The sequence below is a fragment of the Danio aesculapii genome, chromosome 7 (assembly GCF_903798145.1).
Source record: "Danio aesculapii chromosome 7, fDanAes4.1, whole genome shotgun sequence".
Taxonomy (NCBI): Eukaryota; Metazoa; Chordata; class Actinopteri; order Cypriniformes; family Danionidae; genus Danio; species Danio aesculapii.
In genome coordinates this window covers 36,273,962-36,291,514 of record NC_079441.1, presented here as the reverse complement: position 1 = coordinate 36,291,514, position 17,553 = coordinate 36,273,962, and the positions used below count along the sequence as shown (strand labels likewise).

The 17,553-nt window shown below is 35.9% G+C and overlaps 1 protein-coding gene across 2 annotated transcripts in view; it reads left to right on the top strand.

Annotated features, from left to right (window-relative positions):
* Positions 1–262: 262 nt before the first annotated feature.
* The window catches only part of cylda (cylindromatosis (turban tumor syndrome), a), a 46,933-nt gene continuing 29,642 nt past the window's right edge, over positions 263–17,553 (top strand). For both annotated transcript variants that reach the window (XM_056461791.1, XM_056461790.1), the window contains exons 1-4: positions 263–601; positions 8,234–8,864; positions 13,257–13,562; positions 16,422–16,527. In XM_056461791.1, coding sequence (XP_056317766.1) covers positions 8,373–8,864; positions 13,257–13,562; positions 16,422–16,527 — 904 coding nt within the window. In that variant the 5' untranslated portion in view covers positions 263–601; positions 8,234–8,372. The remainder of the gene's footprint in view (positions 602–8,233; positions 8,865–13,256; positions 13,563–16,421; positions 16,528–17,553) is intronic.

The following is a 17,553-nucleotide window of genomic DNA, read 5'->3' as shown; positions in this document are numbered from 1 at the left end:
AAAATACTTTTAGGCAAATTAGATTATATAACATTTGTTGCAGGAATTCAAATTTATATCCTTGAAAGAACAGAAAAGGAATAAGCCTTCATGCACAACCTGTCACACAGCCAGTTCCTCAATTTTCTCAACCAAACTACTGGAAAACCCCAGGCCAGGAGGCGGGGTTATGTAAAAGACAACTAAAAAGACCAATGAAAGCCGTAGCTGTCACTCCCTGGCCAATAGGAAAACAAGTTTCTCTCTAGTTCCGTAGCACGTTTGATTTCACACAATCACACACACTGTAAATAATACCCACACTTATTAGAAATTTAGCAACGACCTCGGCTTTAACCAGTATTATCGGATTCTTCCCCCCGTGTTTTCGTCTTCGTCTCGATCGAGATTGTTTCTAGCCTGTTTGAAGTGCGAAGAGGAGGCGGCTGTCCCTCCATTAACCGGTAGTAATGCGGAGTGAGAGCTGACTTGAACTGAGCCCATCCGACAATGTCAAATAAACACCATCATCACTAACAGCGCCACGAGAGCTTGACTGGAATAATCTCTCTCCAAATGCCATCGAAGGCGGACGGCTGAAACCGGGATATTTAAACGTCAGGTAAGAGGAGTTTGATGATGAGCTCGTGCTGATGTCACCTGTTTACCTACAACGTTACAGTCCGACTCTGAGACTTGATCAGCTGTGGATGTTTGATTGTAACCATATCCACTGATGGTGCATGACAACACAGCGTTATCCAACGATCACATTATATCTAATATAGCTCTAGGAGTAACAGCTAACAGAGAGGGGGGCAGTTTGCGTCTTGTACCTAATCATTGTGTTTTACTGTAAGGCCTGTCCATCTCTGCTGCATCGTTTTCATCCAGCAGTATTGATGAAGTGCATAACGCTGAGCTGGTGTTTACATTGGATGTGTTACGTCATAAAAACAGTGATTGCTCATAAGAAAGTATGTTTATGTTGCTTATAAGTTGGTATTACAACTGGGCTTTCCCAGCTCTCCTGTGTTGACAAAGCTTCATGTTTAAAGATGACTTTCTGTTTAATATTAATGGATGTGCAGGCAAAGACAGTCAGCATTAACGTTGTCTCTGGAGAGCGCCTTGCAGTGTTTATCAGTAATGTTTAGAGATGTGGTATCTAACTATGTTATATTTTAGAGGGCCCTGTTTTACATGTTTTACATGTTACATGCCTCTTGGATCAGGGGATTGTCTCAAAACAAAAGAACAATCCAAATAAGTGCTATATACACGACAGGTTTTCCACTTTAAGCTAATCATTAAATTTCCTGATGTTCACCGACTAAGAAGCTGAATTTAATGACTTAATGAATAAGACAGGTTGCAGTTGTGTTTGTATATGAATAATATAATATTAAAGTAATATGGTAAAATAAAAAACAGTATTAATATGGTTTTAGCTTGAATATATAGTTTTTACACGACTTTTATAGTCACTATAAGAACAACAATGGATTATTTATTATTAATGATGTGATATTTACTGTTTGTGTGGCTGCAAAGTGCCCCCTCTTCCATATTTGATAACTCGATGGGACTTTACATTTAGCTTTTCTGTTGTCTACGTTTCACACCCAGTCTTTGAAGTATTAATTCTTCAATAATTCTTTTTGGGTAATCCTAAAGTTTATATTATCCTGCCATGTTAGTCTGGTCCCTGCATTTGACTGAAGTGACTGCCAATTGTTGAGAGTAAAAGGAGTAAAATAGAGTTGATAAATAGCCTAAACATAGACATGAGCCAGTATACGTTTCTGACAGTATGATAGCCTTGGACAAAAATACCATGGTTTTATGGTATCAAGGAATAGACCCTTTTCACATTTCCGGGTTTCTCAGTAGCGGGAATCATCATAGTTGGGAAAACTTAGAGTGCAGTGAATGGGAGAATACAACAATTAGTTTTTTTTACAGTCTTATTTGCTCAAATAATAAAAGAAAATCTCCACAATGATGTTTTAAAGACTTTCAGAAAAGGGACAAAAATGTGTGACACTGATGACGGCAGCCATAGATGAGAATAATGTCAAATTTGCTATCCTGTCCCATAGACACTGCGTTAGAAATGCCTCGCTCAAGTGGTAATTCTTTTTTTTTTGTAACTTGAAGCAAAGATGATATAATACATACCTAAATACATATAAATGTTCATACGTTTTTAAAAAATGTAAATATTAAAAACTTTCAAGGATTTAAGAGACTGATGACGCGTCATAACAGGCTCGTGTAAAGGGTCTATTGTAATTACTGCTCTAAAAATAAGTTATTTTTAAATGTCTGGGTAAACAAAACAAACCAAACCTTTTCCCCATTGAACAGAGTATATTTTATTTTAGGAGACATTTATAATATTTTGTAGTAAAGATGTCAGGCTAAATAGTAAAACAAATCATTGACTTCTGCTCTCTTTATTAGTTTCAAAAACACAGATTTCTTTACAAGACATAAAAAATAAAACTCTACATATACCTTAGCATCAGTATAACAGAAAATTCCAGTGCTTTTAAAACTTTGACATTTCCAAATCATAGTAAACCTTCGTCCCATGCCTACCTAAACATAACAATGGGCTTGAAACAGCGCAATATAAGAAACAATAATTTGAAGCATCAAACAAAAACATTCCATGACTTAAAAACTATAAAATTTTTGCACTTTTAACATCTGGTTTGGAACTTTTAAAATTCCCTGATATTCATTAAAGAAATTCCATGACATATGTGAACCCTGCATAGAGCACAAGAAGTCCAGGTTTTCCATAGGGAAAGTTATTTTTAACTGCTTAACCTTTTGCAGTAAGTTAATTTATTTTTAAAACAATCAAATGTATGAGCAGAATTATGCAGAAACTACATTACAGAAAATTTCCACCAAAGTGCTGCAGTGAGCAAATCAGGTCAAATAGATCTCCATGAAGCACTGCAAATGACGCAGTCAAGTTGACCTTCTTGCACTCTAAATCAAAACTTAAAATATGTTTGTGTATACAGCAAATAACAGTAGTTACATTATTAGTTGTCTTTCTCAGTTGTTTTTATGTCAGTCATAATGCTTACTTAATACTTAGGATTGTATTTTTTTCACTCATTTAAGGTATTAGTACAACATTGTACTTTTTTTCCCATAAACTTCTTGGCTTCGCATGAAAATTAGTAAAGTTTTGTTTTACATCATAGCTGACTGGTTTGGTTTATAGACCATAATCCTTTTTAAAAGACCTAAAAAAAATATTTGTTATGGGAAAAGTAAATGAGAAACATAATAGTAGAATCAACACTGCTGAAAAAATGGATAACACTAATTTACTACTCCCCCATATGAGCAGGCGCAGCCATTTGATTTTTTTTTGGCTGGAGACTTCCGGTCTCATTCACTTCCATTCATTTTTAGATGTTAAAAACAGCTCATTATGCTGCTTGATGTTGCAAACTGATATTTTCTTATTATATTATTCTGCTTTGTCTGTATAGTCATGCAAACACTTGTTTGTAGAGAAAGTAGTTTGACCGTTTTATGCAGTTTATCATTCCTAGTCATTTCTCCCATAGGCAAAGTCTGAAGTTTTAAAATAATCATAAAAAACGAGCGCACTTCTGCATTGAAGAATAATGTCAATAATGAGATGAGGTTTATTTGTTAAAGGTTTATAGACCTTATTGATTTAAATGATTTGGAATCAAGTAAGCTTAGTCATATAAAACATCATAGACAAAGATATACATTTGTCAAAAACTTGCTAGCATTTTCAGAACTACTACCTGATACAGTGGATCTTTTGTCACTGCTACATCTTACATTTCAGACAGAAGCTGATGACGTGCAGTATCAGTAAACTGTCATGCAGCAGAGCGTCCCCTGTCTCATATTTTCTTGATTTTAGTCATTGTGCAGTAGTGGTATTTGTGCAGCATTATTGTGCATACAGGAAGCTCAGAGTGAGATTTAATTTTCTGTGTGAATTCCCCTGCTGCTGGGGAAAATCCAAACAGTCACACAGTCTGTGCTGATACAAGTGTGTCTACAGCTGGTTATTGTAATATCGTGGTCATTGATGAAGCATGCCAGTTAGTCAAGTCACTGGTTGTCATCATGTGATGTTGCTTCACGTAATAGTTTACTCAGGAATGAAGATTCTGTCATTGTTTGCTTAGTCTCATGTAATTATAAAACACAAAAGAAGATATTTAAATAACACACAATTTTTTGTGTCGCAGATATGAAACAAAAATTGAAACCGGTTTATAAATATGTGAATGATGACAGAGTTTTCACTTTTAGGTTGACTAACATTCGTGTCATTTGTTTTAATTTGAACAATCAAGATTAGGGGTGGGCGATGTCGACAAATTTGGTATCGTACAATGTCTAATGTGAAACATCATGATGGACGATGGCATCGTTGTCATAGGTGGTGGTGAATTAATTATTCATGAATGATTATTTGTAACCTGCCGTTTCAACTACCTGACCCGCATGGTCTTTGTTTTTCCCATAACAAAATCATAAATAAATAAATATAAGTTACACACAAATTACCACCTGTCAATCACATTTTCCACGGGACTCTGTCATGAATATGCAGAGTGATCTGTGTCGTTATAATGCCGTCAACAAACTTGGTTGGTAAAAAAGTTGCACAAACAACAGGAACCAACCAACAGCATCTGAGGTTTTCACTAAAATGACAGTACAAGCATGAAAGCGAAAGATTGAAGCAGTGTACTGACACTGTGACACGTTACCTGATAGATTCAAAAGACCAAAGAGTTGTTAGATAGAGGCAAGATTATTTAAATATCACCTTTAACATCTATAGTGAGAAGTGATCCAGCGGTACATCCTTGATAAACTGTCTGACGTGCACTGGGATTTTGTGCTCAAAGCACCCTCTGACTGCCTGGAGCTCAGACGTGCGCATATGCTGCAGCGCATGCCAAAGTGTGTGTGTGTGGTCGCGTGATGTGGATTTTCAGTGGAGATCTGTTCAGAAAAGCTAGCTGAAACTAGGCATGAGATGAGAATCATTTTCAATGGTTTTAAAACCACCAAATTTTTCTGTAGTACCGTTTCTAAGGTATGTGAAAGAATTTTTTCTTTACTTTTTTTCAGGACAACAGTATCTTTAGCTGCAAAAATATCCAAAGATGCCATTTAAAATTGTACAGAAATCTGAGTTTTTGAAACTAATGAATTTGAATTATTCAGCCTGACATGTTTACTGCTCCAAAATATTATAACTCATTCAAAAAATAAAATATATTGTTTTCAAAGGGGAAAAAAATGTTGTTGGTTTTTACCCAGACATTTAAAGAATATATTTTAGAGCAGTAATCACAATACCGTGAAACCGTGATATTTTTATCCAAGGTTATCATACCATCAGAATCTTATACCAGCCCATGCCTAGGTGAAACGCCAGTGTGGATATGGATCGTTTTTGTTCTTAAATGCAATTTTAAAACTAAGACGTATTAGTGTAAACGAGGCCTAAGTGTGTATTTTTCGCGAGCGAGTTGCTCCTGCAACGCAGGCAGGGCGGAGGATCATAATGCCGGCTCAGCATCGTGATGTCTATCGGCCAACCGCGATGGTCAATGGCATCGTCTATCGAGCCAACCGTAACCAAGATCATGTTCAAGCTCTAGAACTTTCTATGCTACAAAGTAAGCAAAATAAAATTTCTTCAATCATTTTGTTGAAAAACACAACATAAAATTGGTTTTCTGTTGGAATACAAATTGGTTTGGATTCTTGACAGCCAGTAATAAATCCTCCAAAATGTGCTATGATCACCACAAACCCATGTTTATCCTTGATGCAAGTAAATCCATGTTTAATGTAGGTCTTACATGCTGAGTTTGTTTGGTCTTGGCTTTTGAGGTTAAGGGTATCTCAGCCAGTCAATACTTGCAAGCTTCTAAACAAATTTCAGATGAATTTTCATCTTAAGTTGATAATTATAGTAATATTATAGCATATCTTAGTGGCTGACTGCTAGTTCCCTTGAGGACAGCAGGAAGGATTGGTCAGAGCTGGTAATTTTAGGCGGTGTCATGAAGGGTACCAAAGTCCCTTAGGCAAGTCAGTTCAGTTGGTGGCCACAATTGTAACGCCCCCAGACAGCTATTTCCAGTCATGCAAGTACAGCTCCTATTTATCTCCTTGATCGAAAAAAAGGCAAAAAATGGTTGTCAGCATCTCTATAATATGGGTCCTATGTGAAAGGAAAAACTACAATCTGACTGATGTTATCATAAATTGTGCTTCTTTAACTTTAATCTGGGAATAAATATATATGTGTATTTCTGACTGATTGAGTTAATTAACCTGGTTGTAATATGATCATACAAACTGCTTCAAGTTACATGCAACTGGGCAAGTGCACTTGGTTGTTGAATTAAATTTTTTTGGCATTGAATCAACAAGTAAATGGTAAATTGTTGTTTTCTCTATCTGTCCTATATTGTCTGTGGTTTAACATCAATTTAATCATTGGTAGATAACATTGTATGTTCTTTTATTTTACACATCTGTGTATGAGACTAATGAAACCGTTTTAATAAATTGAGTAGCGGTCTGATCAAATAAGTGAAGACCTGTACGTCATAAAGGAGGGTTTCTGTTATTACTTTCATGACTTACCCAAGAATTGTCAGAACTCGAGAATTGTATTAACGTTATTATCAAATAAATTCATGAAAATGCTTACATGCTGGTAACCATCAACTTCAACTTTGTTTGCCCTGTGTATACCCAAAATGCAAGTGTAGAGAGTAAATGATGAGGTAATTTTCATTTTTTGGGGTGAACTTAAGTGTCATGGTTATCATCATTGTTAGTATGCAGTAAGGCTGCACGATATTGGAAAAAACTGACATTGCGATATTTTGTTTTTCAGTGAAATGTATTGTGATGTGAATATGATTTCACAATGTGACTTTAGTAACTGTTAGTAAAGAATTCATAGTTTCACATTGATTGGGATGATTTTGTAGGGAAGTGTATCTGCATAAAAGATAAAAATGATCCATTAACATACAAAATCAAAATTAAGTAAAGCACGGATGAAAACAATATAACAAAGAAATTAAGAGCACTTTAATGGTTTTTGATGACGTTTGCTGTTTGTTCAAACTACTTATTTAAAATGAGCTGAAACACAATTCTTGAGTCTTTTTGGGACAACTTATTTTTTTGATGTTCAATTCACTTAAAATTGTAAAAACTAATTGAACTTCATTCCTTCATGTTATCCTGACATTAATCAATTGTGTGGAACCCTGTATTTTTACAATGAGTATTTAATAATCAAAAGTAAAAATAGCGTTTATTGTACAAATAATTAAACAATTAATTTTGGGTAACCCTTTATTTTGATGGTCCATTTGAGTATTAGTAGACTGTCTGCTTAATATCTGCTAATACTGCTCCTTCAACATGCATTAAACTGACTATAAGAAACTTTGCAAGTACATGTCAACTTACACTAACCCCAACCTAACAGTCAACTAATAATCTAATGAGAATTATTTGCAATGTAACTTGTATTCAACAAATGGACCATCAAAATAAAGGGTGACCTAATTTTGTTAAAGTGGCAAACTTTATAATTTGTCATGCCCAAATGGTTTATATTTGCTTTAAATCTTAGTCAAAATTTAGACCTTAAAGCACATCCAAGTACTGTAGGTACAATCTTTCACACTATTAGATAATGGTTAAACTTTACAATGACTTCACAAATGATTTGTTGTGAATTTAGGTTTCTGGTTAATTACAATCCCAACTTGACAGTGCAGATCCTGCGATTGGACTATTGAAGAATCGCAAGTTGCAATGTCCATGCAGAAACTATATATTGTACAGCACTAGTATGCAGAGACAATGATCATTTCCATTATTGTAGAATGTTTTTATTCATATAGACCCTTATTTATTTTTTGACAGTAACGAAAACAAGGCTGTTCAGCTGATGAAACATCTTTTCATAAAAAAGAAATATCTTTGAACCTATGAAATCTATGACTATAAATCTATCCCATGCAGTCTCATTTTTATCCATGAATGTGTTTGTGTATCCAAATTGAATGTGTTAAATTGGGGTTTCTCTGTGACAGACATAAACATTTTATTAGAAATACTGAGCTAAAAACAGACCAATCTCAAACAAAGACTAACCACATTCTAAATGCTTTTTTTCCAGCACTTTATGTCTGTTCAGTCCATCCATCCTATTAAAAAGGTCATGAAATCTCCCACTTCCTGGTCAAACTGACCCCAGACGACCCTCTGACGCTTATCGTGTGTTCCTGTCATCTTCAACCCACTCCTGCTATGCAGCCATGAGCTCTACGCTATGGAGCCAGGAGAAGCCAGCGGGCAGTTTCCGGGACGATTGGCGCTTTTACATTGTGGTGAAGGAATGCACGGTGGAAAGGCCAGGCCAGAAGACTCTGCGCATCCCACGCGGCAGCCTAGGTCAGGCCTGCCAGGAGCGCAACAGCCTCGGACGCACAATCCCAGCCAGCAAAGGTAAACGCAGCCTACGTATCCTGGACCAGACCAATGTAGTGGTGAGCGTGGATGAACGGGATGTGATGGAGCTCGAGGAGAAGCTGGCGGAGCTGCTGTTCCCCATCACAAACTGTGAAGAGCGTTACAGCCTGCTGTGCAACAGGTCGCGTCTGGACAGGGCCCGCGACATCAACTGTGGGTCAAAAGTTCGAGTGCAGCTTAGGTCAGGTGATGAGCCTCTTCCAGGCGTTGTCCGCTTTAAAGGAGCTTTGCTGCCTGATCGAGCGCTGAGTGGGATCTGGTTTGGTGTCGAACTGCTGGTGAGTAAAACTGTTTGTCTTGTTTGATAGTGCATATCTGGGATTGGGCTCACGTTTGCTCTTAAAGTGTGTGATCTAGGGCTGGGTAATAACTTAAAAAAAAAAAAAGATCAAAATATCATGTTTCATATCATTCGATATAGATAATTATTGAATATTTTTTAACAAAATATTTAGGAATATTCATTTTTTTTATTTAACCACTTTATTTTAATTTACCAACATTACATAGGCAAATAGTTTTAAACAAAGATGTAATGGTAAAGGTAGATCAACATCCATAAGGTGTGAAAAATAATGATACAGTAAACCTCAAACTCCGTAAACAAAACAAATTATGATAATTAAATCAGAGCTTTCAAGTAAAGGAACTAACCATCATTATTCAAATACATATTGCAACATTACAAATTTTGAAGTTGCACAAGAAAAGAAACCAAAAAGCCACTCTGGCGGCATCTTTACATGCTTTTTCATTTACAATCTCCTCACTGCTGCTATACCGCACTCATTTTCGCATGTGTTGATATTCTGACCTGAAGTGACAAGCACGAGAGCGTGCGTCACCATTTTCTCTGGCGTCTCTCATAACTAGGTCACCATTAGAGGATGACAAATGGAGAAACTATTGCTGCCGCTTAGATACAAGTTTATGGAAAAAAGTAAAAAGCACTGCAGTGTTTGGGTGCGCTGTGTTTATCTGAGGTAATTGGTCTGCCATGACTGAAATGTGCATATTCCATCCAAAGTGTGAAGCGGATTGGTTGGTTGTACTTGCATGAATCGCGGTGCACTCCCAGCATTCTGAAAAGTTCAGATGTTTTTCAAATAGGTGTACTTGAAAAATGCTCGCATGTTATGTGCGCGCCGTTTGCACACCATGTGCACGTCGCACCCAAGCAGCCACATTTTAATAAAACTATAGCGCTTCTTATCGAAACTACATACTGAAACTTTTTTATCATCGATATTATATGACAATAATGTTCAGTCAATAAATACCGATACCGATTTTATCGCCCAGCCCTAGTGTGATCGTTACACTGTAAAACCTAAATGAATTGAGTCAATTTTACTCCAATAATTAAAAAGTTCATTGTACTCCAATAGAAGCATGTTATATGAACTCTGTTATATGAAGCATGTTATATGAAAAACTCAGTTACTCATCCTCCACTTTTTTCAAAGTCTGTTTTGTTCTTCTGATGAACACAACATAGGATATTTGCAAGAATGCTGGAAAGCTGCAATCAGACTTCCATAGTATATGTTTTTCCTACAGTACTAAGGATGTCAATGGTTACTGGTTTCTAACATCTTCAAAATATTGTCTGTTATGTTCAGCTGAAAAAAAAAAGAATCTCATAAAGGCTTGGAACCACTTGAGGGAGAATAAATTTAACCATACCTGCCAACACACCCATTTTTCCAGGAGTCTGCAGTGTCACACCCATCTCAAATTTTAGTTTTTAAATTCAAATTTTATTTGTCATATGATATACAGTGAAATGCTTACCCAACCGCTCATGATCTTAAAAAAAATAACAACAATAATAATAACAAAAATAAGAATCTAAATTTGGAGAAAAAGAAGTTATGCAATAGAAAATAAAAGCAAATATAAATTATTTAAAGTCTTTAGATATAGAGTAAGTGGTTGCAGAAAAAATTTGACAAAATATAAAAATATTAAAGAGCTTATCTGTACAAACAAGATGTTAGAATTGTTTTTAACAAAGTGCCCGCTGCATAAGAGAGGAAGGAGTGCATCCTAGAGGTGGTTTGTCAAGCTCACCCACCTGTATGGAGTACACTAGAACAGTGGTTCCCAAAGTGGGTGTCGCGGGACGATGAGCGAAGGTCGCTTGGTGATTTCCAAAAATCAAAGAACTATTAGAATGACCATATTTTATTCATAACCGTCAGAAGATTAAAATAGTATTTAATAGTTCTTTTAAAAAAAACAATGTGCAAATAAAAACCCATCAGCCTTTCGATTAGTTTTGTTTTTTTTTTTTTCCATTGGATTGCGACCTCTACCGTGAGTGTTATATTAACACAGTAATAGCGTCAGTTGCAGCAGATTGATTTTACGGCACAATGTTAAACTTTGACACCTTTACGGCACTCGCATAGGCTACATCAAAAATAAAGACCATGAATGAACATGGAGGATGATCTCCAAGTGGTGGTTTCCAAAAATAAAACAAGATTAGACTTTTGCTGTAAACATTGTGCCCACCAGTCTCATTTGGTGAGGTTTCTATTAAATAAAATAATAACTGACTATAACAAGTCTTGTTTTTAGATTGTTGCACTTTGTGTTGTCAATATGCTCATGTTTATATAGGCTTTTTGATGTGTGTGTATCATTTTGTACAATATTTATGTTTATAACCACTTCCGAGGATAGTGGGTGTCCCGAGTAACTGGAATTGATATTTTGGGGGTCGTAGGCTGAAAAGTCTGGGAACCCCAGCACTAGAACACAATATATACTCAGTAAGTGTTCAAAGCGCATGCATGTGCAAATGTGCAATGTTCATAAGTGCCCATAAAATGTGCAAAAAAAAAAAACATGTTTCAGTCTTGTGTATTAGTCTGACCAAGAGACTATATCGCCTAAAGAAAGAAGCTTCTCCTCAGTCTTTTTATGTTGGCCTTCAGGAAACAAAAGCGTTTTTCCTGAATGCTACAGAGAGAACAGTGCATTATTGGGGTGGCTGAGGTCCTTCACAATCTTCCTGGCTTTGATCCAACACTGTTTGCTGTAGATTGGGTGCAGCTCGAGGAGCTTGGTGCAGATGATGCGCTTTGCTGGCCGCACCACCCTCTGTAGGGCTCTTTTGTCCCACATGGTGCTGTTCGTGAATCAAGTTGTGATGTTTGCCGTCAGGATGATCTCTGTGGTGCAGGAACAAAAGTTCCTAAACACCCTGAGGAGCAGTTTGAAGTCTCTCAGGTATCTGAGGTAGGGCTGTACGATATTGGGAAAATCGAACATTTCGATATTTTGCCATGTAAATTGCGATAAGAATCCAATTTCACCAGATGAGTTGAATCTCTCTATTTGGAGAGAATTTATAATATTAGATGGATTGGGAGGATTATGTAGGGCATACAAAATAATAAACAATTCAAAAGCTTACATAAATGCAATAAAGAAAAAGATACAACTGAAATAAACAGTGTTTTATTGTTTTCCGAGAACTCAAACAGTATTCAGGTATACAGCAATTGAACAATCAAATTTAAAATAACGCTGTGTAGTGTTTGTTGTATAAATAATTTCAAATATTCATCTTTATTGAAGTTACAAAAAGTACAATTTATTATGTCTGAATGCTATAGAAATAAAATCCTCATACAGTCACAGGCTTCGAAAAAACACATTTAAATGATCCATTATAATCCAGACTCAACATTGCGTATACTCGCGATGTGACTATTGCGAATAATCACATTGCGATATCGATGCTGAGAGATGCTGATGGGCCTTTTTCAACAGGGTGTTGATGTGACGGGATATTGACAGCTCCTGCGTGGTGTGAACGGAAATGGTGGTAATGGAAGCACCCTCCCGTTTTGTTATTTCTCCCAGAAAACTCCTGTAATTCATCATATCGTTAATCCTGTATTTGCAAATCTTGTAATTTTACAGAGAAATGTTGACAGGTATGCTTTAAACTGCATAGAAGCAGATTTCAAGTTCTGAGCAAAAGTTAGTTGGGTTGGGCCAAGACTGAAGGGCTGTGGGAAATGAGAGACACCTCCCAGCCAAGTACCACACCTATCGTTTGGACTGGAAAACAACTACTGTGTATAAAGATTTGATAAACACCTTTAAAAAGGTCTGTTTTAGGAATATTTTAAATTAACATCTAAAAGACATATTATAATTGTCTATTTATCGAACAGGAAATGTATAGTCTAATAGGACCTTGAGGCGGGAATCAAACTCTGGTCACTGAGAACACCGGAGTGCTATGTGTCGACACACTAACCGCTACACCATTGGCGGCGATACACTAAATCTTACTGATACAAATTCTTTATATTTGTGTAAAATGATATTAGGCTCTACTAACATTAAAAATATGTTCATTTACTCAAATGTTTTTAGACAGTAGGCTTCCACAAATGTATTGCATTATCTGGACAAGTTTTCCATTTTACACTGCCGTGTTTTACTCCAGGGCTTAACTGAGAGTTTTGGAGGTGGCATAACTTAAGCCAGTGGGTTGGTTGTGTGGGTGAAGGCCAGTCTCAGATTTACCATCACAAGTCACAGTATCTTTTGTTCAAATGGCAAATGCGTGACATATTTATGTGAGAACTGATGCCTGTGCTGTTGTGTGTAATGCCTTTTTATCCTCTGCGAATCTCTTGCAGGAGGAGGGTCGGGGTCAAGGTTTCACAGAGGGTTCTTATCAGGGTCAGCAGCTGTTTCGTTGTGAAGATGAATGTGGAGTCTTTGTTGCACTGGATAAACTTGAGCTCTGGGAAGACGAGGAGTTGGAGGTGGATCGTGTGACGCTGGAGGATAATGACCCGGAAGAGGAAGGTGAAGCACCACCGCTGGAGATCAACTCTCGAGTCTTGGTACAGACTCGGGAAGGACCGGAACGGGGCACTGTTATTTTCTGTGACCTACTGCCTGGCAATGAGAGTCTCGGATACTACGTTGGCGTTGATATGGTAAATTCATTCAGTTTTTCAGATGCTGATTAATGTTATCAAGTTATCATTGCATGTTTTAAAGCTGATCTATTATGCCCCGTTTTACAACATGTAAAATAAGTCTCTGAAGTCCCTAGAGTGTGTACAGTATGTCAATTTTCAGTTAAAAAACCACACAAATAATATTTTCTAACTCTTTAAAGCTGCACCTTTTAGTCTTTGATTCAAATTGTGGTGTTCTGGTGACTGTCTCTTTAAATTCAAATGAGATTGTGTTGCCAGTCTTCTTTTCAAAGGTGGTGGAGCTTTAAATGCCTATGTGTCAGCATAGTGGCAGATTCAAAACTCTAATATCAGATGGCTGCTTCTCATTCAGGGGTGTCTATGCTAATGAGGGAGAGATTGTCACTAATTGGCGAGGCTTCTCCCCTCCGAAAACATGTACAAAGGGAGAAGGTCAATCAAAGTGTTTCTGCAGACTGTTTTTATAAAGTGTAATTATAAAAAATAAAATTAATTCATTTTTACCATTAGTGGCTGGCTATATTCACACACTGTTGCCATACGATTGTGTTTAAACCCCATATAAAAGTGATATTTTGCATAGTAGGTCACCTTTGGTATTTTAGTTTTTGTTCAGTAATATTTTCAGGATAGTCATATATTTCAGAAGTGTTTTTTAAATTGAATTACTAAAGGTGCATGCACTGCATTCATATATAGGCTGATAACTGATATATTATTTGCTATTAGTTTTTAAAATGAAGATATAATACTTAAATCTTTTGGCCATTGTAGAGTTGGCTATTATAATGGCTGTGAGCTACACACATACAGTTGAAGTCAGAATTATAAGCCCCTCTTTGAATTTATTTTTCTTTTGTAAATATTTTCCAATTGATGTTTAACAGAGCTCAGAATTTTTTTTCTTCTGGATAATATTTTTTCTTCTGGAGTAAGTCTATTTTGTTTTATTTCAACTAAAATAAAAGTCGTTTTTAATTAAAAAAAAAACATTTTAAGGTCAAAATTATCAGCCCCTTTAAGCTATTTTTATTTCGCTAGTCTACAGACCAAACCATCATTATACAATAACTTGCCTAATTACCCTAACCTGCCTAGTTAACCTAATTAACCTAGTTAAGCCTTTAAATGTCACTTTAAGCTGTATAGAAGTTTAGAAGTAGTCAAATATTATTTACTGTCATCATGGCAAAGATAAAATAAATCAGTTATTATAAATTAGTTATTAAAACTATTATGTTTAGAAATGCGTTGAAAAAAAATCTGCTCTCGGTTAAACAGAAATTGGGGAAAAAAATAAACGGGGGCGAATAATTCAGGGGGGGCTAATAATTCTGACTTCAGCTGTACATTATATTGCGCAGTATGTTTTATCAAAGATTTGAAAGGATTAAGTGTTGATTTATCTATTAGTGTTTTAAATATGAAGTGAGTGTTCACTTGCATTCACAGCTAAATCTAAAATATAAATAAATAAAAATACTATACTTATATATATATATATATATATATATATATATATATATATATATATATATATATATATATATATATATATATATAATATAATATTTATATATATATATATATAATATAATATTTATATATATATATATATAATATTTTCAGCGACTTATAAAACAACTAAAACAAAAAACTCTGTAATGTCAGACAACAAAATATGCTTTCATTATATTGTGCATCCTAAAAACATTAGGGTTGTTAAGATGTATTTTTTTATTTTAAAAATAATACTTTTTTTTTAATAGCCAGAACACAATAATTTGTTCAAAAATGTCCAGTAATTATTTTTACAAACATTTCTTATTAACATAAATCATTTAGTTTTAAAATCATCAAAAAACCTTTGAAATAAGCTGTTTCTTGAGCATCAAATTATAGCATGTCACTAAAGACAGGATAATTCAGCTTTGCAATCATAAAATCAGTTTTGCATTTTAAAATACGTTACACTGAAAAACAGTTAAGTAATGTAAACTTTACATTAGCATATCTCTAAATTAATGTGATTAATGTGTAAGGTATGTCAGCAAGAAGCTTTATAACACATAAAAATATTTTAAAAATCGTACCCACCTCATACTTCTAAATGTAATTTTTTTTATTGCGAAAATAGTTTGGTTCACCTCGATTCAGACACATCAGAAAGGAAAAAAAGAGTTGAAGAGGTGTAGAGACGGCTCAGTTTGCTCTGTGTGACCACCATAATGGCGTTCTGCCAAATGCTCACACAAGACACAACCAACACACGCCATTCCACTGTTCTCCTCTTTTCAGCCTTTGTTTCTGTCTCCTCTGTAAAGCTCTCACTGCTCTCTGAGCACAGCTTGGCTGGACTCGCCGTCTCCGAGATCTAAATAGTGTAGCTGAGTATAGAGTTTAACAGGACAGAACTTTATCTTTGAGTTTGTTTACTTTGTAAATGCATGTATTCTTATTAGAGCATAAAGCTTTTAATATTTAAATCTACACCAAGCAGATTAGTTGATGAATTAGCTTTTTTTTTTTGGTTAAAAAAGGGATGTACATTAGATATATGCAGAGTTCTGGCATGTAAAGGGTGTGTGTTTAGACACAGTTTTTTTCAGATGATAGTGTAGGTTGTGTCGTGTAGCCATTAGAGAATTATAGCTTTCAGTTAGTAGAAAAGATGGGTCTTGTCTGGGTCACAGCAGGAACGCAGATGAAGATTTTCATTAGCCGATAGAGACAGGCCAAGCTTTGTTTGGAATTGTTTATTCTGAGCTGGAAATGACAGTGTTGTGGATGTGAGGCTTTGTGGGATGATCTAGGTCAGGTGCAGTAATAGGGTGCTGTACCTCTCGCCCTCAGGACAATCCCATTGGAGACTGGGATGGGATCATCGACGGCAAACAGCTGTGTAATTTTGCTAGTCTCGAACACACCCGTCTCGTCCCCATCTGTGATGTGATGCCAGGTAAGGGCTCTCATTTCTTACTCCTGTGTTTGTCAGACTTGGGTATTGGATTTTATTCTGAGTGTGGTTACTGCTGGAAGACCTGTTATTTGTACTGTTTGCTTCTAGATTGAGTTTGAGCTCAGTTCTACAACAAGTAACTTGGTTTTTATTCCAAAAGCTTAAACAAAAACATAGGAAAAGTTAGTTTAAAAAAAGTATGATTCATTTGAAAACTTTCAAGAAGCGTTCATTACATCCGTTTAAAGTGTTAGTACAGATTAGTTTTAAATTAGATCATTTTTTTGTGTGTTTTAGACTTGAAGTCAGGGTGTAGGCTAAATATTTATTGTGAGAAAGAAAAGAAAAGAACTCTTGCGTGTGTGTGTGTGTGTGTGTGTGTGTGTGTGTGTGTGTGTGTGTGTGTGTGTGTGTGTGTGTGCGTGTGTGTGTGTGTGTGTGTGTGTGTGTGAGTCATGTTAACACGCAGGAAACAGAGGCTCTTTTGTCTGAAGGCCTTGTTTTTGTGAGTGGCGTGTGTGGAGCTCTCTTTGTTCCCTCTATTTATTGATTTGTTTGTTTGTGTGCATGTGTATGTGTGTGGGCAAGATGTCTCGTCTTGGTTGCTAATGTCTTAAAGCTGTAGCTTTTCTTTACAGATTCCTTCAGTTGAACAGATTCAATAAATATAGATGAGGTTAAGAGAACTCTTGAAAATTCTGGATTTGTCATTTGTCATTTAGAGCAAACATCTACACTACCTGACAAAAGTCTTGTCGCCAATCCCAGTTGTTAGAGCAACAAATAATAACTTGACTTCTAGTTGATCATTTGGAAAAGTGGCAGAAGGGAGATTTTCTGATGAATCATCTGTTGAACCGCATCCCCCTCATCAAATACTGCAGAAGACCTATTGAAACCTAAATGAACCCAAGGTTCTTCAAGAAATCAGTCAAGTTTGGTGAAGAAAAAAAATCATGGTTTGGGGTTACATTCAGTATGACAACAGAAAGAACATTTATTGAGCAAGTCTGGGGTAAGATGGAG